At 36.7% G+C, this 23,411-nt stretch overlaps 1 protein-coding gene across 1 annotated transcript; it reads right to left on the reverse strand.

Annotated features, from left to right (window-relative positions):
• Nucleotides 1–236: 236 nt before the first annotated feature.
• si:dkey-19b23.10 (transcriptional-regulating factor 1) lies at nucleotides 237–21,106 on the reverse strand. The gene is made up of 14 exons (XM_066681644.1): nucleotides 20,962–21,106; nucleotides 19,347–19,389; nucleotides 12,890–12,959; nucleotides 11,851–12,800; nucleotides 11,574–11,701; nucleotides 10,670–10,807; nucleotides 10,327–10,541; nucleotides 6,880–7,034; nucleotides 4,430–4,533; nucleotides 4,242–4,302; nucleotides 2,707–2,795; nucleotides 2,463–2,603; nucleotides 2,265–2,365; nucleotides 237–1,331 (listed from the first exon to the last, which is right to left on the reverse strand). Exons 4-14 carry the CDS (start codon nucleotides 12,686–12,688, stop codon nucleotides 929–931), a joined length of 2,373 nt encoding a protein of 790 aa, XP_066537741.1. The 5' UTR covers nucleotides 12,689–12,800; nucleotides 12,890–12,959; nucleotides 19,347–19,389; nucleotides 20,962–21,106; the 3' UTR covers nucleotides 237–928.
• Between the last annotated feature and the right edge of the window lie 2,305 nt (nucleotides 21,107–23,411).

The following is a 23,411-nucleotide window of genomic DNA, read 5'->3' on the forward strand; positions in this document are numbered from 1 at the left end:
CCTGAACACCATCACAGTATTTAAACATTTGAACTGCTCGTTGCTAGAGCAAGGACTATCTCTTCTTTTACAGAAACTCATGTTTGCACAATTCTAAATGTCACATTGTGCTGTATCATAACAGGCATTTAAATGAATAAAGAAGCAATTTCATAAATTTTTAACTCATTGTTTGTTTCAAAACAAAGAGACACTTGCATTACTTGTGGCATATTCACCATTTATTCACCCCTCTATTTAAAATACCTTTTCACAGATGCCCTCTATACACTATAATTTTAGAACAGAAACTGCAGTCTTACCATGAGAATGCAGGACTATTTTAGACTGTCATTGGTTTAGTGTGATCTTGTCAAACTGCTTCATACTTGTGCCTTGTGACCAATGTTTTTATTTATGAAGATTCAGGAATTAAAATTTTCTTTTGAATGTAGTTAATGTGTTCTTTCTGACGTTGCAATGTGTGTAACATTTAATTAATTAATTAATTGAAATGCCTCTAATATTTCAAGGACACTAACTGTGAATAAGGTGGAAACAAAATATTCCAGCAATGACAGTGAAATTAAACGGATCATTCTATAAGTGTTTTTTCCATTGGATTTACATCGGTGTTCTATTTAATATGCAGACATCTCACTCTGTATATCATGGTTCAAACAGTTGTATGGCTTTTGCCTTGTTATTATGCTACAATTAAGGCAGAATAATATTGAGGCATAGTTAGGAAAAAAGAGGATTTTTCTCAGACTTGGAAAAATAATGAATCCCTTTTAATAAACATTTTTAAGAATATTCACGTTTGAATCAATATAAACTGTACACGTCAGCCTTACTCTATTTTTTATGGCAAATTATAAAAAAGATCTTAAGCATGTCCAAAATCAAATTTTGTACATAAATGTAAACCCCACAGGCCCACAGTGAGTTAGTTGTAATAGAGACTGGACTCTAGATTGCCATGCAAGGCACCCCAAGCCTGTTGATGTCCAGTATAAAGCGGCAGTGTTGGGGCTTTGGATGTGTTCTGTGGGATTTGTGTGGGGGTCATACTGCTAATGGCAGTTGTGAAACATGCACTTTGAGTCTTGTTTTGGAACAGTGCCAGCTGGGCCTGTGACTGCACCAAATTCTGGATCAGATTCTGGGTCAAGAGCTGGTTTTGATGATTCGTTGTGACGAGCTGGTTTGGATGTGTCAGGGTTCGACTCTGGTTCTGCAGAGCCTGGGTCAAGTTGTGGCTGTTTGAATGGATTCTTTCCCTCCAGTCCTCCTGCTGTTGCCGATGAATCTTCATGTGGGCATTTCTGCTTTTGATCTTGTAGAACATTCTGATAATTGAGCAGAAAGTATGAAATATTAATATTTTTATATGAATACATTTAGTTAAATCAATGAATTTTGATCCTTTTTTGTGTAAAATGGATGATCCTGTTTGATAAGTGTTATGTAAACATTAATCTAATACATTAAATAGTTAATGCAGCTCGCCTTACCAATACATGATGTCCCTAAGTTCACACTTGTTGTTTTGTATATAGGTATGTGCATTCCAGTGCGTTCAGGTAATTTTGAGAAATACCTCATGTTAACCATCTATACTACATGTATCAATGCAGAGAGGCCAGGAGGTATGCATTACAATCCTAGCATGTTAGTCAGTATATCTGCTTATCTGCTTATCTGTGCATGCATCAAACAAACCCTGCTGGCAATTTGTGCACATCCAGCAGTAAGGTGTATAAGAACCTTACTTTCCTTGAGGAATCACACATTGGCTATTAGACTTCTCTCCACACAATTATAATTGCCACATTAGGCACCATGTTAATTATCCCTCCTTTTACTGATTGTTTAGAGGACATTAGGGTGTTCCTCATATGCAAACATGAAACTTTTCCAAAGTGCTTTTCAACGTTTTATTCAATCTGCAGAACAAAATTAATTAAATTGTTTGACCCTGGGAAATAAAGCCATATATTTGATATTATTTTTTATTATAATTAATAATAATAATTAACTTAGTTGAGCGATAAGCGCCTCAAGAAGTCTTATTTTTGGTTTAGGTGCAATTTTGAGGACCACTCTAGTGGACATATAAATCAAGCATACATCTTAAAATAATTTACATATATCTGATCAGCAAACTGAGGTAATGTTTTACTATAATATTTTTTCTTAATTCAGGCCATATGGAAGTATAATATTTATATATTTTACTTGGTTCCTTGAGATTTTGAACAAGTAGGAAGTCAGATACTCACTTTCCACATTGTTTGCATGGGAAGCTTGTAGCCAGTGAGGGAGTGTGAATTAGCCTTTCCATATTAACAGGGTTTATTAATAACTTTGCTGGCATCATGACCTGTGAATAAATGCAAAAGACTTTATCATTGTAACTGAAATGTATTTTGGCAGTATTTTCCATGCTTTTATTTATTTATTTATTTATTTATTTTTACCTGGTTATTGGAATTAAAGGTTCTTTCAGCATCCATTTGCTGCTGCTGTTTGTTTCTCTCTTTCTGCTTCCTTTGTTTCTCTTGTAAATGTTTGGAATTATAGTAGAATTCCACACACTGTGATATCTGCTTTGTCTTCACCTTAAACACACACACACACACACATAAATAAATGTCCAACCTGTGATATAAATGTTGTCTTGTTTAAAAGTTGTATTTAGAATTTAATATATGGAAAATTTACCATTTTTTGAATCAAGGCAAAATCCTTGCCATACATGGAGAATGCCTTATGGAACAACTTTTGCTCACTCGAGCGCCAGACATTGCTGCCTGAAAGAGGAGAAAACAGATGTTTAATTGCCTAAATTTTATGAAATAATGTGGAATAAAAAATAAAGATTCTTCTCGGGTCTATATGGATTTCCTCTGTGACACCGGTTTCCTCCCACATTCCAAAAACATGAAGGTCAGGTAAATTGGCTGCTGTAAATTGCCCTGGTGTAAATGAAAGTATGTGTTTGCATGTATGAATATGTCTGAATGAATGTGTGTGAGCCCAGATATGGATCGGTACTCTATTATGGGTGAATTTGTAGTGCCTGATGCAGTCCTCCAGGTGGACAGTCACTTAAGGTAGAGAATACGCTGTGTGCAGATTGGCTGCCATTCTCGCCAGTGTGTGTTGGTTGAATGTTGACTATAAAATGTGTTGTGAGGAGTGTCAACTGTAAAAGCACCTGTGAGTATCTAGAAAGGCAGCATATAAGTGTAAAGTTCATTCATTCACTACTGGACATGCTCAGAGGATGTACAGACAACATTCAACCAACCCACACCTGCGAGAAGCGGCACTCAATTTGCACACAGCAAATCCTTCACAGGGTGACACACACACACACTACCCATATTTATACATGCAAACACACACATTCATTCACACCAGCGTAATTTGGAGAAGCTAATTTACCTAACCTCCAAGTTTTTAGGATGTGGTAGGAAACTGAAGTCCCTGGAGGAAACCCACACAGACACATAGAGAACATGGAGACTAAACCCAAATCAAGCCTTTAACCAAAGACCCCAGCACTGAGAAGCAAACATGCTTACCACCAAGCAAGTTTCAAATTATTAAAGATAATAATACTTTTTGTCAGTTAATGACAACGCTTTACACCCAAACCCTCAGTAATATCAAACACGAGTTTACAGATACACCAAAGATTAAATTGACCATATTCAGCTTTGATGAATTTGGACCAATGTGAAAAAACTGACACAGCTGAAAATGTGTAGGTAAGAAGGGTAATTAACAGATAATTAGCAGGATTACTGTATAAGATACAGTATAAACTAATATACTACTAATTAGTTTATTATTACATATATCTGCCATAATTATTAATTAGAATAATTAATGGCATTGATGTATAAGTACTAGTAAGTTATGTTACTTCTTTTCATTAATGAACATATTAATTTACTAACAATGGAGTAAGTAGCAGTTAGTCCACAGATATTGAGTAATTAAGATATAAAAGAGCCTATTAATTACAAATTGACTTCATTACTAATGTCTAGTAAATGAATCAATTACTAAGTAACAGTTAATGTTTAGTAACAGCTAATGAAGAATTAACTACTGAGTAAATAATGGGATATTAATCCTTATTCATTCTATAATTCTCATTTTTCATTCTATAATATTCATTCTTAATTAAATGCATTTAATTGTGTAAGAGAAAATAAATATAGAAAGGAAAGACTATTAGTAGGTACCAGCATAATGGTTGTCTCTTGAGAGTGCAGAGTTAGGGAAAAACATCATCTCCAAGGCAGCCTGTAATAGACAGTATCATAATTGGTGACTGGATTATTTAATGAAATTAAATGACATATTATAATGCATTTTAAAAACAGAACAATCTAAAATCTATAGCTAAGGATATCAATGGTATTCTTCTCACCATTATGTTGCCTTTGCACAAATATAGGCTATGTAGGCCAAGCTCCACATTAGCACCACCTCCTGGTAACGCCGTAGATGTGCTGAGATCTAGAAGATTTTCCACTGAGGAAACAAAGTTTAGCATGATTTATGAACATTTTGGTCTCCCAGAAGCATTGGCCCAGTGTGTGTGGGTAGTTTAATTTTACAGCTCATTGTTGCTGGCTAGCCTTTATGGTGAACAGGGAAGCAACTTTTACGTAACTCTCCTCCTGCCAGTACATATCTGTCCCTTGCCAAGACTCCTGCCAGTCCTCTTCATGGCTATAAATTGAATGCCTTGCGGCTTCAGACTAACTTGGTGTGGGATATCTGAGCTGCAGTGGTCCCCAGAGGCTGTCTTTAGACAACCGCTGCTCTGTTGCCTTGTGCGTAAATCTACTGACTAGGGGAACACACCCTGAGAGAAAAGCAATGTGTTGGTGGCACATTTTTTATTTATTTTTTTTGGACTGACAAACTCCATCAGTGTTCTGCAGTCATGTTGAAGGGCTTGTCATCTAGGGTTTTTTTCCATTTCCACTGGGATAAACCCCACTATGGTAAAGTGCTATTGGGGACCACACACCCCCTATGGCACATAAAAATAAATAATCTAAAACTGGTTTCCATTGGGTTAGTATTTTGACTGCAGATGTTAAAGACAAGTATGGGATGATGGTACAAATATTTTATTTATTACCTGTTTGTTTTCTACACTCTCAGGAAAAAAAAGGAAAGGTAGAGGTATATTATAGGTCACTAAAAGTACAAACAGTGTAAATGTCCTTTGATAGGTACAGCAATGGCTTTATAGTCCATTTGTGTTCCCTTTTTCGTAGAACATAATACATAGCCCTTAAAATGGGGCATATAAAATAAGCACAATTAAAAAAATCTACAATTATAATAGTGCAAGATACCACTATAGTGACAGTTTTCCTGACAGTGTAGGTGTATGTGTTTTTTTCTTATGTGTGGTCCATACATTTTGTAACTACATTCAGTGTTGAGGTTTGAGCCCACAGGCCCAGAATTGGATCTGTGTGTCTGTGGCACTGCCTGTAGTACCATAGAGGTATAAATGGAGCTTCAAATATTATTAGGTTGTTGTTTTTTTTAAATATACATAGTAATATCCAAACTTTCTCTGGTGTTAATATCAACACAAAAAATATGCACTGGGACCATAATGGCATACGTTTCCATGGCTGAGTGGCTGCATACAAAACTTGCATCACCAAATAAAATGCCAAGCATCATATGATGTTGTGTAAAGCATGCTGCCACTGGACTCTGTAGTAATGGAAATGTGTTGCCTGGCACGATGAACCATGCTTGAACCTGCCTGACTGCATTTTGCCAGCTGTCAAGTTCAGTACATGGGGTATAAGTGGGTTTGTTTTTTTAGGGCCCGTAGTTCCTAAAAATCATACCAAGACATTTTGGAAAATTGTATGCTTTCATTCCTTCATTCATTATCTGTAACCGCTTATCCAGTTCAGCGTCACGGTGGGTCCAGAGCCTACCTGGAATCATTGGGATCATTGGGCGCAAGGCGGGAATACACCCTGGAGGGGGCGCCAGTCCTTCACAGGGCAACACAGACACACACACATTCACTCACACCTACGGACACTTTTTTTGAGTCACCAATCCACCTACCAACGTGTGTTTTTGGACTGTAGGAGGAAACCGGAGCACCCGGAGGAAACCCACGCGGACACGGGAAGAACACACCAACTCCTCACAGACAGTCACCCGGAGCGGGAATCGAACCCACAACCTCCAGGCCCCTGGAGCTGTGTGACTGCGATACTACCTGCTGCGCCACCGTGCCGCCCTGTATGCTTTCAACTTTGTGAAAAACATTTAGAGAAGACCCTTTTCTGTTCCAGTATGACTGTGCCCCTGTGCACAAAGCAAGGTCCATAAAGGCATGGCTGGATGTGTTTGGCGTGGAAGAACTTGACTGGCCGATACAGAGCCCTGAAGAAACATTGCTGGGATGAAGTAGAAAGGAAATTTGTGAGGCAGGCCTTCTTGTCCAGCAACAGTGCCCGACCTCAAAAATGCTCTTCTGGATGAATGGGCAAAAAGTCCCATAGACACTCACCAAAATTCAGTAGAATACTATCCAAGCAGCATGGAAGCCATTATAATTGCAAGGGTAGGACCAGAGCTATACTAATGCCTATGCGTGAATGATGTTAGTGACAGGAGGCCAGATAATGTATTTATTTATTATGATAACTTTAAAATGAAGCTGAATGTATTATTCCACAATACAACACACAGTCTTTTAAAGACCTGTTGTACATCTTTAATTAAAACAGACAATATGGCAAATTAATAATTTTATTTCTTTATCCTAGTACTTTTGGTTTTGTCAGATATGTTAACTTGCTTAATACTTATTTTTGTTCTTACCATGTTCTTGTAGGACATCACTCTCTTCCAACTCTCTCCAAGGTTTCCAAAGTAACTCCTCCCACAGGGGTTCGTCTGACCACTGATCATGCTCTTCTGTTTCCAGCACATCTGGCAATTCTGCTTGAAAGTCTGGCCCTATGTTCACACAGGGCCTATTTGTTTTTGAAGGAAAATAAGTGGAATGAGATTAATGGAAACAACAGTTCACTGTTAGGATTGTATTCAAATGTTTTGATTTGTGTAATACATTTTTCTGCAACATATATTGTCAGCCATTTAAAAACACAAATTCTAATGATAGTCTAGAGCACAAGGCCTCGTGTGCACCACTGCCTTGGAGAAAGAAGGAATGTTACTGGTTTGGAATGGAACATGATTGGTTAGCATGGAGGCAGAGATTTTCAAATACCATGCCATAAACACGTAATGCTCTGCCTAGACCCTGTGGTTGACAATTTCTCCCAGCCAGAAATGTCTTTAAAAGAGGTAAGTGTCCAGTATAATTTTTTGTTACTGTAGACTTGTGTTAGAGGTCTTTCCAAAGTGACAGTATTTTGTTTTGCTTGAACGGAGAATAATGTAACAGATGGTATAAGGCCAGCAGTGATTGCTCTAAGACTGCAAGGGAAGCTCAGCTTCCCCTAAAATGTAAAAAAATAAGTGATCAAATATATACTGTTGTGTGTACATATCATTGAATAAATATGCACTACAACGCGCTCATCTTTTGTTCAGAATCAGCTTCTTATCACTGGTAAAGACGCGGCTTTCCTCTCAATCATTCCCGTAGCTTCACAGTGCTTTAAACAGTGTGGATGCTCAATAGCGAAGTGCAGCGAAATGAGACGAGTCATTGTATAAATGCTGGGCTTTGTCCCGCCCATCGGAAGCTCAGCATCTCTGGGGGTCTATGGAGCAGTGGGCTGGCCTCGGCTGGCCCGGACGCTCAGCTTCTGCATGATGATTGGATGATCTGTCTGAGGCTGAATCCCTTTTTGATAGACAGCGAAATGAGCGAATCAGCGATCCTTTGGTGTAAAGATCCGTGGGAGAACAGGCGGACACACTTCACATGAGCCAAGGCCATTTAAGCAGCCTAGCTCTGCTGGCCATTGAGAGGACACTAGTCAAGTCCCTGGAAAAGACTCACAGATCATTTTCTTAAAAAGGAATGGAGGGTAGAATTTACGTATAAATAAACAGACACATTTTATGATGTAGGCCGAAATTGAGCTTCCCCTCCTTGAAAGACCAGCATCCGCCACTGTATAAGGCTCAGGTGTCTCTAAGACAGATTCCGAAGAAATACTTTCTTGCACATTTGGGTTATGATTGCTGCATCAGAGGAAATGCAGAATATTATACAATAAATTTTTGCTGCCTCTGAGGCAGATTTTAAAGAAGGACATTTTGCATACGATTTATGTTTGATGCCTCTTCATAAGCTGTAGAATGACATACAATAATGCTCATAATTCAAATGTGTAGGTATGTCCTTCTTCAGAATGTGGCACAGAGGCAGCAGAGTGTTATAACAGCATCTCCCTCAAGGGAAAACGTTACTTTATCCTCCATTCAGTCAAAAAGGTTTTTTGCGACGTTGCGATGTTTTTAGCAATCAGAAAAGGCCAACCATAGCAGTCTAGGCAGAGCTAGTAACCAATCACTGATTTTAGAAGCATTTTAAACAGTTAGTTTGCACACTAGCTACAAAAGGAGCATCCACCAAAGGCTCAGTCTTAGCAAGCAAAAAAGGTCATGGCCCACATGGTCTGAAAGTCAGTGGAAATATGGTGCTGTGGTCAGACTCCATGTCTTAGCTTGCTTTTTGGTGAAAACCAGACAGTTCTCATGCCAAATATAAAAGGGATTATCCAGATTCTTTATCACCAATGTATGAAGGTACATCAGTGCCTGCGCCATGGATGACTTGCATATGATGTGTGCATGTACGCTAAAACTGAAATATGTAACATCTTTTCAGAAATGGATCTATGAGAACCATGATTATTTCAGGAGTACAATGCCTGGCCACCTGCATTTATTACAACTGCATGGCTTTGTTAGACATAGAATGTATATGGCTGCAGTGCAGCTCTCTCTCCTATGGGCCATCATGAAGATGTATAAGCAAGAATGGGAATAAAATTCTCTTGCAAAACTTCTATTATAAGCAATTTACTATTTTTATTCTCAGTTCTTAAACAATAAAAACATGTAATTAAAAGGTATAGTCATGTGACACAGTGGTGAATATTAGTCTGCCCAAAATTATTCTTTGTGGGTTGCAGGCTTCCAGTTCTCTATTTTGTTCATTTGAGTATCATTTGAGGGAGGTTGCTACATTAATATAATGCTAGGTAAATGTAATGGAAGCTGATTTAAATCTCATTGAATTTTACATCATCAGACATAGATACAACATTAATGTTGTTTCATTACATTAAGGGACAGCCCTGGCCTAACTCTGTGTGTGTGTGTGTGTGTGTGTGTGTCCTCACTGGCCCTAGTTCACTAGTGCGTGTGAGTTCACTGACATGAATAGGTTAAATGAGGAAGACACATTTTGCTGTACATTGTACAATGACAATTATTTTTGGTAGCTGGAATTTTCCCATATTTTAGCTTATCAACGCTAAATCAGCACATTTTAAATCTGAAAAAGTTTATTGTTTTTGACTAATATTTGCCCATTTTGAATTTGATGCCAGGGGCATGTTTACCACTGTGTTGCACCAATTTCTCTTTGTCAACACTGTAAACATTTGGGAACTGAGGAGATCCACCTGTTCAACAGCCCAGTGTCTCTATTCTAATGCTTTTATTTAATCCAGCAGTTGTTTGAATTTTCAGAATCAGAATCACTTTGTCATTTCAGCTATATACAAGTACACAATGAATGGTGAACAGCAAGGTCTGATACATGTTCATGAGGAAAAAGTAAGAAGCAGAGAAGAGCAAAAGATGTGTGCACCAGATCTGCACCAGAGTGGCTGCTGCAAAATAACCCGCCGCCATCTTGGAATATTTTCAGTGGGAAAATATCGTTAACAAATTGACTCTTTTGTTGTTGTAATACATGTAGAATGTGGAGGATTGGCCTTGTCTTACAGAAATAAACAAGGCCTTCCCTGAAAATTAACATAATGAGCTTCCCTGTAGCATTACACACCATTACTAGTCTTTATCACCCCACTTTTTTATAAACTGCTGCTTGAAACAGATTCAGAATGGGCATATGTTTTTTTTCTCAGTTTCATTATTTTTGCACTATTTTCCATTAAATATAGGGTTTAAATAATTGACAAATTATTGCATTTTTGTTTATTTACATTTTGCATTGTTCTAACGTTTCAGGAAATATGATTTGTACATTTCCAGTGTACATTTGTATATTGACGTTAAAGTTGCTCTAAAATGATATAGATGTAGATACTTTCTTGCCTTTGATGAGCATAGTGATCTCTTTCCTCAGACCACAGACTTCTATTGTCCAGGTGAGACAGAAGCTTGCAGAAAAGGCCTGTTCCGCTCCGAGTTGGACTGAGCATTGGAGGTGGAGTATAATGGGGAATAGTTTGCCAATATTCGTCCCTCAGTATTTCTGACTGGAGGATACTATGAAAAGGTACTCCAGTATAGATGGCTGAAGGAGTGTTCTGGGGGGAAAAATCATTGATGTTTCAGATCCTGTCAGATTAAATGATCTTACAGAAAAAAAATATTTTCTGAAAAAAAATCATAATCCATTAGGAATATCTGCCCTGGTAGCCTGATGTTCTCATACCTTTGAGGTGGACAAACATAAAAAATGTGGTTGCTGAAGCACAGAACTGGGCTTTATGTTCTCATCCACTTTGTGCCCTTCTGTCTGAGGATGTGGCAGATGGAGTGTGGAACAGAAAGTTTGAGATGACTGAACTGTCTGTGAGAAAAGAAAGCGTAGGGTAGCGATGAAGGAATTTTAAATTGGAATTTTACCCAATTTTCATTGGCACAATTATTTTACATGAACTATAGGACACAATGGTAAAAACAAACAAGGCACCCTTACCTCTTATACAGTAGTACATTTAAAAAATTAAGAAGACAGTAGGATCAAATACACACTCTTGCAGCCTGCACACTTGTGGCCATAAAGCAACACTACGTAATATTTTTAACTTAAATGTATCATTTCAAAACCATTGTGATGTTTCACTGACCTCTATTATGGAGATTGGGGCCTTTGTTATTGCTACTCTGGGCTTGACACTGTAGAATCGGCATTATGTCATTTCTGGAGGAGGGTAGGAAATTACCCATTCCCTCCCACCTTCCTAATAATTTCAGTAGGGTGCTGTAAAAATGAATAACACTAGGGGGAGGCCGAGGAGCAAAACACAAAAATATTATGTAGTGTTCCTTTAATGAGCACATATGTGTTTTTTTAAAGTTGTTTATAAGCTGCTTTAAAATTTTGTGAAACTGATAAGCTATTGTTTCATTACTTATTCCGTTCTTATTATATTTCTGTGGCAAGTAGTGCATGGTGATGTCATAAATCAGGCAACATTTTAGAGCCATGGGAAAAAATAATAAAAAAGTTTTTTAAATTATATGGTATGATTGAAATCTAGGTTTATCTTAGGTTTATTTTTAAAGTGGGCTGAAATGTAGGATTATAGAGTTAATTATTCCCAAGAACTCACCTGAGGCCATGTCATATGATCATCAGAGTTTGCAGTGTTGTGGTTTGCAAGCTTTGGAATAGACTGTGTTTGTGGATTCTGGGCCATTGGTGAACACGGAGATATGTCATTCGAACATGGAGTACAGTCTGAGACAGGAAACACTGTTCTTTTAGATTTCAACACTTGTTATTTGTCAACAAATAGTTAGCTGACTTAGGGTATTCTCAAGTCTTAAAAATTGGTTGCACAAACAGCAATGAAGAAAGCATGATTTCTTTAGAAGTAATTCAGTTACCTGTGTCTCTGTGTGTAGCATTCAGCTGTCTGATATTAAGCCCCAAGCTTTCTGTGTAGATTGAGGATGGGCTTGGATCTTGAGGGAGGTGCTGTGATAAATCTCCACTTCCACTGGTATCAGTGGAAAGTGGAAGCCAGTGGACAGAAGTAAAACTCCCTGGGAGAATGGAATTGCTACAAGGAAGTGGTGGAAAGAACCGTAAAGGACTTTCAGAAGATGACTGTGACTGTGCTTGATCCATTGTCTGTGTGGCTAGTGGATGTGGAGCCCGTTTGGGAGGCGAGAGAGAAGAGGGGGGCAAAGGTGTAGGAGGAGGACTGAGAACCAGAGGAAAGGAAAGAGATGGGAGAGGAGGAGAAGCGTTGTTTGGCACAGTGTTATATTCGGCTTGTTCTTCACTGCTGCTGGTGATTCTACAAAGGCTTCGACCGTAAAATGCCTCTGAAAAAGAGTCAAGTTTCTGATGATTCCCATCTGTGGCACCATAATCATCCATTGCATCTATTTGTTGAGAATTAGAATTCCATTCTTCTTCATAAACTCCATGGTGGGCTTTGGTTTTGTTCATGACTAGTGGTTGAGATGACACTGAAGTCTCCATTCCCCAGTATGCAGAACTGACCTGTTCATCAGCTCCATTAATGCTAGTTCCAGGGTTTGCACAACTGTTGGCAGGCTCACACAGCAGGTTAATACTGTCCCCATACTGGCTACTCCTGCCAATAGAATTGTTCTGAAAAAGATAGTGGCTTGACTTTTGACCTTGTGTCTGGAAGCGGTACATGGTAGGAAATGGTAGAGACTCTGAAGGATGGATAGAAGTGTGGTCAGCCATGAGCTGTGGTCAAGTTTGTGGAAAGGAGAAGCTCAGAGGCAGTTTAAAAGCACTCTATTGCCTGGAATATTTATCTGGAATATTCACAGCATGGGAGTTTTCAACATAGCATCTGGGAAGAATATGAAATAAAAAGTAATGAAATTCTAAATCAATCTATATTTGAACCAATGTGAGGGTTTGAAGATGCAAAGCTTTTACCTCAAACGTTACAGATCTCCATTTCTCTGATACTTGGTGTCTCCAGCTACTGAAGTAGACCAGTCAATATCTAAAGTCAAACAAAGAAAAGATGAAAGAAGAAGAAATGCGACAGAGGGGAAATGAGAAACGGCGCAGTGGCCTGTCTATAGTTACCATAATTCAACCACTCTTCAATGATTCTCACTTCAGCATCACAGTTCCTTGTGTAACCCTTCTTTAAGTTTCTCCAATTTAGTCTATATTGTCTATTTTTGCTTTTGGCTGTTGTCTCACTCACCTGTTTTTTCTTTTATGCTTCTTTCTTTCTCTTCACTTTCGTTGTATGTGTTTTTTTCTCCTAGCTGCACTACACAACCTGCTTAGATGCTCCTGTGGCATGTGATCTCTTCTACTTACAAATGAAAGTACAAGACCTTAACACGTGCATTCCTTTTTTTTTCTTTCTCTCAGTGCCGCCTCCCCACCCCCGTGTGTGTTTCATACACACAAACATTTCAAATAAACATGCTAAGCACTCCCACACACACAGACAGAAACACACGTCAACATGCACTCGCAAGCAGGTGCCGGCAATCTAAAGGTAACTCACAAAGACAACCCCACCCCTAAAACCCCAAAATAAAACCACATCCTGGGGAAAGAGTCACGGATCTCCCTCTGTCTCTCTTTCTTGTCCCATCCCTTCTACTTTCTCTCCAGCTCAGTTTATTTTTAGCCCTCTCCCAGCATTGCAAAAGATGCAGTAACTACACAAAACAGTCAGAAGAATCAGTTCTTCTATAATATCCATTGTACAAAATCACATTTGGTTATTTCATATGGCAGGAATGCTTCTTACAAAAAGATGTTTTTTGTTGGGTTTTTTTTTTTCTGAGAGGTCATGGTCAGGGATCAAAATGATTTTCAGAGTACTTGAGCGGCAGTGTGGCCGGCTGTTGAAGTTGAGGATAAAAAATCCTTTTATCTTGTCACTGAATTGCTCACACATCTGTGTGTTAACATTATCTAAATGTAACCACAAAACTGATCTTGGATCAGCGTATAAACTCAACCTCTGCCAAAACCATTGTTCACATGGCTGAACGTGTTATCTTAAGCATCTCGTGTGGTAAGTGACTCACTCCGTCTTAGGTTTGAGAAGCGTATGAGTCGACATGAAGGCCTCATCAGGTAGCGCGTGGGTGTGTGTGAGTGTGTATACGATATGCAAGTGGTAAAGCTTCCTGTCAACACTCTTTCAGTGTCTGTGTGTCGGTCAGAGTGTACACTTTTGAGTATGAACATTGTGTTTGTGTCTCTGTCAGTTTGTGTGTATTTGCGGGGGTGAAATATAGTTATGTAAAAGCCAGAGAAGATCTGAGGTGTTCTGAAGTCATATGACAGGAAATTGACCATGAAACAACACTTTGCAGGAAGTGGACAAGGGAAACCTCCGTACATCCCGCCTCCGCTCTTGTTTGTGCTCTTTCTCTCTCTATCCCTCTGTGCCTGTCTCTCTCTCTCTACATGCACCTTTCTCATACCCACAACCCCACAACATAAGTATTGTTTCCATACACTATTCGGTATTTTGCACCTTTTACTCTCTACCCATTTTGCCGCCTACACACAGTGGTTCCCCCGTGTAGCTCCCTCCTTCTTCATAATTGTTCTCTTCTCCTTCTTTTTGTCCCTCTCCAGATGTCTTTTCACATACTTCTCTCTTCTTCTGTTTAATTTATTAGCTACACCTTAGACAATAAATAAGTTAAATGTCTTCACTGTAAAAAAAAATACTTGATTTAACTTAATGGGACTGTATGACAGAAACCTGAATTTTCAGATTTTTAAAATATACATTTATTCTCCAGGCCGTGTAGTCCATATGTAGTAGAAACTACATATGAAGTTGGAAATAGTAATGTAAAAATAAATTAAACTATTAAAATAATTCTTCTTTGATACATAGATTCAAAGAAAAGTGGATAAATAGTATACAAATCGCACAGCATGAGCCTTTTAAGAATGTCTAAGAATAGAGTTTTATTCAATTAAGTTACATCATTTTTTATTTTATGACAGCCTGCTTACTTTCTTAATACTTATTAAATGTGTCTTGAGCACTTCCAAGGCTGTTTTAAATTAAAGTTACTTTCATTTATAATTTTCTAAATGGTTAGACCAGAGGAGGATGGGTCCCCCTTTTGACGGTTGGTACCTCCCGAGCGTTCTTCCTCCAGCTTCGAGGGAGTTTTCCTTGCAACTGTCACCTTGGGCTTGTTCACATGAAGTTATTCGCATGAGGATTTCTGTAAAGCTGTTTTGCGGAACCTTCAGGTTGTAAAATGTGTTCCCTAATACATTGATTTGATTTGATTTGATTTGATTTAGTAAGGCCAGTCGAGTTCTTATTACGAGTGAGCTCAAACTTAACCCAATAACTGGCGCTAACATGCTTTTACTATGTTTTTACTGCCAGTATTCAAACTCCACAAACTGACAGATATGTACAAATTAAACCTATTCATATATGGGTATAGAAAATATGGGGAAATGTTTCTTACAGATTACATATTGGCACCATCTAGAATGAGCATCGCCACTTGCATATTGAGAAACCATGATCTTTCAGGGAGGACGAGTGCTAATCTGGACATTGAATACAAATTCACTCCTGAAATTTGTATTATTTGGCAGAGATTAGTGGACAACATTTAGGTACTTCAGTCTTTTATTGAATTAATGTATTTTGGTATGTTTTTTTTTTCAAATATCTGTACACTATTTTTAGAAACCTTTTACATTTAAACCTCGGCAACATTATTTCACTCCTCTACATTCTGAAGAATGCATCAGTACTAGTTACTACTGTAGAAGGGAAAAACTGAATTATGTAGAATATCCAGAAAACTATGATGCAAGATATAACTGTACAGTTTCAACGCCAAAACACCTGAATGCTGGAGACTGGGCCTGTGTACCATTTATTTATCTGCATTTTTTTTCTCTCCATTGTGTCTCATTTCTGCTGCTGGGAAATAGCTGAGTGTGTGGTGTATCTGGTAGCGGTTCTATTTATTTATCTGTTTTATTTGTGTCTCAACCTGTCTAGTACTGTAGCCAATGCAACCTGATTACAAGCAAAACGTTAGGTAAAGAAACAACTCAAGCGTTAAATAGGGATAACGTAAAGACCTCAAACATAAACACAAGAAAGTTGTACATGTGCTGAACTGATAAAACAGGAAAAAAAGAAAACTGGATTTATGAACGGACTAAAATATAAATGAGTAAAAGGCAGATTTAATTTAAAAAAATGTACATCTGAAAATGTACATTATTATTCTCTAGTTGAACGGCTCTTTGGAAAATTGCATAAATGCAATACGCTATGTTTTATGTTTAAATTCATTTAAAAGTAAGCACATTTATACCTAAGTTGTGAATATATATAGAGATGTGCAAATTAAATAAATATTTCATCAAGAGATTCAAAAACAGGATTTATGTTATTTGTAAATCTCTGCTGCAAGTGATTTCTCTAACTGGTCCTCACACACTATGAGGTAAACAGAGGGTGGTCACACAGCACCTGCTATCTATAACACATGGAGCTTGACAGCTGTGTAATATTTCTGTCCTATAGTAATTAAATCAGTTCACACAGGTTGAGATATGCAGATGTATTTGGCCTACACAAGTTGTGGGTTCATTTAAAGAGGGTGATGTGGGTGAATGCTAATAATGAGGTCTGTACAGTGTGAATGTGCCTATCAGAAGCACCTCCATTCACCTCATCATTATCATAGTGTGGGTGAGAGACTGGAGGTGTAAGACAATGCGTCACAGAAGGAGACATCTGGCCAAGCAAAATAAGTAATAGTGTATATTTTGTGCAACCTTGCCATGAATCTCTGTTTTTTCCAGTGTCCATTGTTCAGAAACACACCAGATGTTCTTTAAATGAACTTCACCAGTTAATATATTAAATAAATGCAAACATTCTGATTTCTGCACATAAATGTTTTCAGATCTTCACCTGATGCTTGGACATGGTCAATTTTCACAATCATAATGCACAAGAAATATCCTTTAGTTCACAAAGTTGTGAAACACTCAAAAGTCTTAGTACTCAAGCATATAGCAGAGACAGATAAGAGGCTGTGGGAGAAGAAGGGAAGATTGTGGAGGCTTTTAGTCTAGTTTTCTGTCAGATGTGTGAAAGAGTGAACAGAGGAGGGGAAAAATAACAGAGTGATTTGGACTTTTTCGTCTCCATTTCCATCACTTTTTAACTCTCCATTTGGTGAGTGTTTTGCTTGTTTGTGAATGCAGAAAGGTCAAACGTGAATAATTACACAGAGAAGAGCGAAGATGACAGAATGGGATGCCCAAGCGACTTAAGTCTGTAACTGAAGAAATCTTTATCAGTAAGCATTTCCAAGATTACGTTTTCCTGGAGTTTTCCTTTTCTTCATTGTGATTAAGGTCATTCTTAAAAATTCCCATATCGTTCTTGGTTTGAGCCTTTAATTGTCTTCTAAAAACAATTTATTGCTAGAAAAACTATTATGCATAAATGTTTTCACTAATATTTCATTGGTAACACTTTATATTAAGGGTACGTTTATTAATGATACGTAACTCAGTAATACATCTTAATAATTGTAAGGTAATGTCACAAATAATTAAGTAATGATTGTTTCTATCAATAATTAATGATTAAATGTGGCTTTACTTAAGTGAATTAGTAATGCCTTTTATTGTCTAAATACTTACTACTGCCTTAAGTACCATGGATTATCTCGCTTATATTTTGCTATTATCCATTTTCAATGCCATTTGCCATTGTTTAAATTTCTGCATGCGCAGGATGCGCACCATATACTTTTTTTTGATTGAGGACAGAGGTGGGGCTTATTTTCAAAAATAATTATTTGCCCTGTTTTGCATGTAGAATATAACACTGAAATATGATATTTTTAGCCTTATTCGGCTGAATTTTCAGCCAAGAACAAAGGTAATAGCACAACATGCAATCTGTGATTTAAATGACAAAAACTCTTATAAACCATGATCAAATAGTATAGGTTTAGTTAAATATTTTACTTTCAAATAAACTATTAGTAAAATGATTGTTTTTGTTTGTTTGTTTGTTTTTTTGGCTTATTCCCAGATTCAGAGTCCAATTTTGTGTCTTAGTATATAAATGCAAACAGGAGGGTTAAAAAAGTACTTCTGAAAAGACAATATTACAAGATATTTTCATATTTTATATTTCTTTATCTATATAAATTGACAGATTTCCAAAATACAAATAAATACATTTAGTGTTTATCTCAGCCACGTTACTTATCTATAAGTCTATTAAAAGGTGTACAGTTGTGGTGTGATCTTGCACTGACGTCTATTGCACACACACACATACAAAATCACAATCAAATAATTACTACAATAAATGAGTGACTAATACTGCATAAACGCTCATGTCCAAGGCTAGACACACGCACACTAAAAAGCTAATGCCTGCGATTCCTTAAAATTTCAGAATCATCACAAAATATATTAAGATAAATGTTCCAATCCCACCCATAAAGTTCTTGCTGTAAAACTAAACTGAAAATGTAAATGTATTTGCCGGCCTGTGAAAAGTAGCTGACATAAATTTTTGTGCTGTGTGTGGTTTCTTTCATTTTGTCATTTTTGATATTTCTTTTCATTATTTATTATTCTTTTATTATTATTATTTATCTTTTAATGTGCTATATGAATATAATAAACTCACGCTTATTAGAGTGAATTGAATTAGTTAGACTTTTTTTTATGGCACTTTGTTCAAATTCAGTAACTACACTCAGTAACTACAGTCAGGTTTCAGGTTCAGGAGTCAGGTTTTAAGAATAAGACCAAACTACTGTAGCATCTTATTCAATTTTAGATTTGAATATGCACATTGTAATACATTTTTTATTCAGTTTCAATGCTTGCATAAAATTAATTTTTCTAGGTTTGTTTTCAAGGTAATATTATACAAGAATAAGTAGATAATAGGAATAGATGTGCCCAATAATAAGCTCAAAACTGCACAGTATTTCGTGTGAAACTGAGCAGGAATGTATGTCACTACTGTTGTTTAATCAAAGTTTTGTATGAGTACATATCATAATGGCATGTCTATATATCATTGCAGATTAAATAACGGTAAATCTAGAAAAATAGAAACCTATATAGGTATGAAGGCTATAATGTAACCTTTAAACAAGAGAAATGAAGGTTCTCTGGTTCCACAGAGTGTTGTTTGATGCCTAATTCAGTGCAGCGAAATCTCATTGCTGTACTTTTCTTAACATCGTAATTAAAGCAAGACATCTATCTCTGCTGTGTGAGCTCAGTTAATTTGTTTTAATGTAACATTGAAATTGCACGTCTAACATTGTAAATGCATACAATAAGTCAAGAAAAATACAATACTTACTTAGACGTTAGGGATGGATATCCAGAGGAATATCTGGTGCATCCTGGAAATAAAAGAAAGCAAAGAAACAAAATAAAAAAAATCTATTAGCACCTCAAAAAAATTTTATTCTGGAAATAAGTTTTCAGCATCTCATCCATGGACTCAAGATGATAGAGGAGGACAATACATTAAGGATGTCCGTTAACTATTTCCTTTCTTCTTGCAGGCCTCTGAACTGTTGAAAGTAAATTCTTACAATATTTAATGGGTGTCTTACTCAGAAATGTAGAGTTACAACAAAATGGGAATTGTGGGTTGATACTGCTAGCTGATATTTGTCTTGCTGATGCAGATACCAATGCTGATATTTAAAACACAGGAACTGAAACTTGATCCATGTTTATTTTTAATTATTTGCAAAGGGTTAAAAAGCAATAATATTAATAAAATAAACATAGTCCAGCATCACCTGGACATTCTGTTTACATAACGGACATATTATTAGTTGAAAAATAAAATGTAATTTAGTCAAGAATAAATATCCGTTAACAGCCAATGTGATTCAAATATCTGCAAATACTGATATGTTTTAAAATATTTAATCAAAATACAGTAAGAATTGTCATGTAGTACAAAAATATTCCAAGGACAATAATAATCCAAGAGAAATTCTTAATATACTCTTAGGCTAGGCCCTGTAAACAACACCAAAGTAATCACGCAACTTCACAGATCCAAAAACCTCCAAATGTTGTTGTTAACTTTAACATAGATAAAGAGCCAAGACTAGTATCCAAACTTTATCATTAACTACATGTAATATATACCAAAGTGTATGTTTTCAGAAGATTTCACTCAAGCTTGATTTTGCAAATGTAACCTGCCCACTGCACAGGTTAACCCAACAATAATACAATTAAATACACTTACTCAACTGCTTTTGCCAAGTAGATCTATAACTAATAAAAACTTGAAAATGGTCAATTTACAAATGAAGGTGAAAACGGCAAATCTGAGAAGTAAAATTTTGGGTAATTTCTATTAGTCTGCTCACTATGAAATGGTTGCACAAAATAAAAGCTGTTACTGTATCTAAACAATATTCAAAATTAAATGATAATACAATTACAGTTGAAAATAAATGGGGTTTGTAATCACAGTGACATTATGTAACTACGTTACAAACAAGATGTACAAATTAACATCAAATGTGATGTACTTCACATAAAAACATTGAAAACTACACAAGTATACAGATGATGCGTGGACTGACAAAACGTTAAATCAGTTGTAATCACATTGTCAGGTCACAGGATTTTGTAAGATGTATTTCGCTACAGATCAAGGCTTTACTTGCAGGTGAAAATGTAGGTCTTTCTGAATCGGAACATTCACATGTGACATGTTACTAAGCCTGAAATGTCTCTAGGCATAGATGTTTAGGTTCAGTCAGCAGTTGTGACACGTTTCAGTAGTTATCTCATTGTGCTTATAACTATTAAGTGTATCGCTAGAGCTATGACAGTAGCATCTAGACATTATGTACAGTATATTTCAGAACATATTAAGATTATTATATATAGTTTCTTTTGTGGAAACATTCTGAGAATAGGTTCAAAATGGCAGTGCTTACCTCTCAACTTATAGCTCCATCCAGGTCTCAAAGCAAGTGTTTTCACATAGGCATGTGCGTATGTCAGTGTGTATGTACACACAAGTAGAGAGAGAGAGAGAGAAAGAGAGTGAGAGAGAGAGAGAGAGAGGAGGCGTTGGTAATGGTTAGCTTTTTGGTACGGCAGGCTCTCTTGGTTCTTCTGATCTTTTGAAACCTTCGTCACAGGGATCCTGGAAACAAGAAAGAAAAAACAGAGAATAAAAAAACACGTATAGCTCCGAGCCAATGAAGGCAGGTCTCAGTTTGACAAAGCACTTGTCTTTACCATTCTTTCTTTTTCCTTTTCCGACTTGTCTTTGTGTTTATTTTTTATTGCATTCTGTCTGTACTCTATTTTATTTTGCCAAATTTACAATTCCTCTGTAAAAAAGCTATGATTCAATTCCTTTGTAAAAAAAAAAAAAAAGATGATTCAATTTAGATATCAAATATGAGCAAAATATGAAATTTGCTGTCTCACAGATTAGTTTCCACTGATTTAAAAATTTAAATTTGCTGTGACCCAATTTCTGTAGGTGTTAAAATATAGGAGGCAAAGGCATAGATTTAACTTTGTCAGTAGCACAGGTGGAGGTGATAAAGTTTCATGAGGCTGTCTATTGATGGCTGTATTGTAGTTAATACTGTAATAATGAACTTTAGAACTGAATTCACAGAAGCCATTAAATTTACATTGATGTTGTGTTTCCTCATAATGATTAAGATAAAGCTGGAGATAACAAAGGTTACATGTAGTTTTGTGAATGTCAGTGGGCTGACCCAGTAAAACTGAGAGTTGGGCATGACTGTGCATCGTTCTAAGAGAAGTTTCACATTGTCAGGGCAAGAGGGGGCGAGAGAGGGAGAGAGAGAGAGAGAGAGAGAGAGAGAGAGAGAGAGAGAGAGCTTCAGTTTATGACAAAACTAAACCTAAAAGTGCAATTAACCTTTTCTGGTTCATAACATGCATAGCAGGTTTCCACATATCACACAAATAAATTGTTACACATATATGTACAAAACTTTTAATCTGAGGAAAAAACAATTTGACTGTTACATTAGTGTCTGGGTAAAAGGGCCTCTTCTCGAACTCACAGACACACACACACACACAAGAAAAAAACCCTATTCACTGCCGTCAAAAGCTGACCCGAGTCAAAGTGAAACACCCATCCCCACTGAAAAAAACACACACGCACACACACACACACACCTTGACATGTTACACACAGAGTTCCGCAACCACACTTTGTCATAACAAGAGAGCAACACCGCTTTTTACCAGAAACTTGTCACACTCTCAAGTGTGCTTTCAAATATCACCATGCCTTACTGAGAGCTAGAACATACATCACACAAAAACAGCTTGTGTGCTGTACAGTAATGTTGTAAAATCTGTACTTGTCTTCATCTAAGATGGCAAGGATATAATCCTGTATATAATGCATATAATAATGTGTGTGAGAGTTTGGAAGTAATTTACATGTGATCATGTGATGCTTATACTGATATATATAACACCTTTTTTTTCTAAAGATTCATTGTCCATTTCATCCATTCCACATTTAGATGCACATTTTACAGTTACACTCTACATCTACAGTTACATATTGTAGTCCATGCATACATTCAATGCCAATTTCATTGTAGCCTTCAACAGTCAAGAACTCCAAAGTACCACAGAATTAGTATCATTTGAGTGCCATATTCTCTTTACTATGTTGACGCTGACAAGTGGATCAGGCACAATTGTGTCACTGCTGAAGTGAGAATTGTCCACTAACCAAAATATCAAGCCAACAGCGTTCTGCTAATAATAATGTGACAAATAAAAATAAGTGGATAACTAACACAAACTGAGCAACAATATATGAATTAATATCTGAATTTGGAGCTGTAATGTGGACCAAGAATGTAGGCGTGCCTAATATTGTGGCCAGTCAGTGGACACTGTTTATATGCTCCAGCAGCACTGCTGTGTCTGATTCACTTTTACCAACAGAACAAACACTAACCCCACTGTCACTGCAGCGCTAAAAATGATCCACGATTCAAATCATACCTGCTTTATGCTGGTTACTATTTGTTAATTTAAACAAATGTTAAAATTGCAAGCTTTTTTCCCCATGCATGTTTTAAGCATTTCTTTTGGTGCATATAATTTAAACAGATACAGGGCACAACTGGAATATTGAAATCTATGGAGATTTTAGTTGTTTTATCACGATAGTGATATTTACAGAAATTAATATAACACTACATTGAATACATTGAATTCATGTATCCATGAAGCTGTTATGTAATTTCACACTTTGGTGTTTAACATCAAAATTTCAATGAGTTTTTAAATGGTCAGTCAGATGCAAGGTGAGAAACAATGTTCAGATTTAGAACCATAAAGTAAAGACATGAATTTACAGTCAGCAAAC

Source organism: Hoplias malabaricus, chromosome 9 (assembly GCF_029633855.1).
Source record: "Hoplias malabaricus isolate fHopMal1 chromosome 9, fHopMal1.hap1, whole genome shotgun sequence".
In the NCBI taxonomy this organism is placed as follows: domain Eukaryota; kingdom Metazoa; phylum Chordata; class Actinopteri; order Characiformes; family Erythrinidae; genus Hoplias; species Hoplias malabaricus.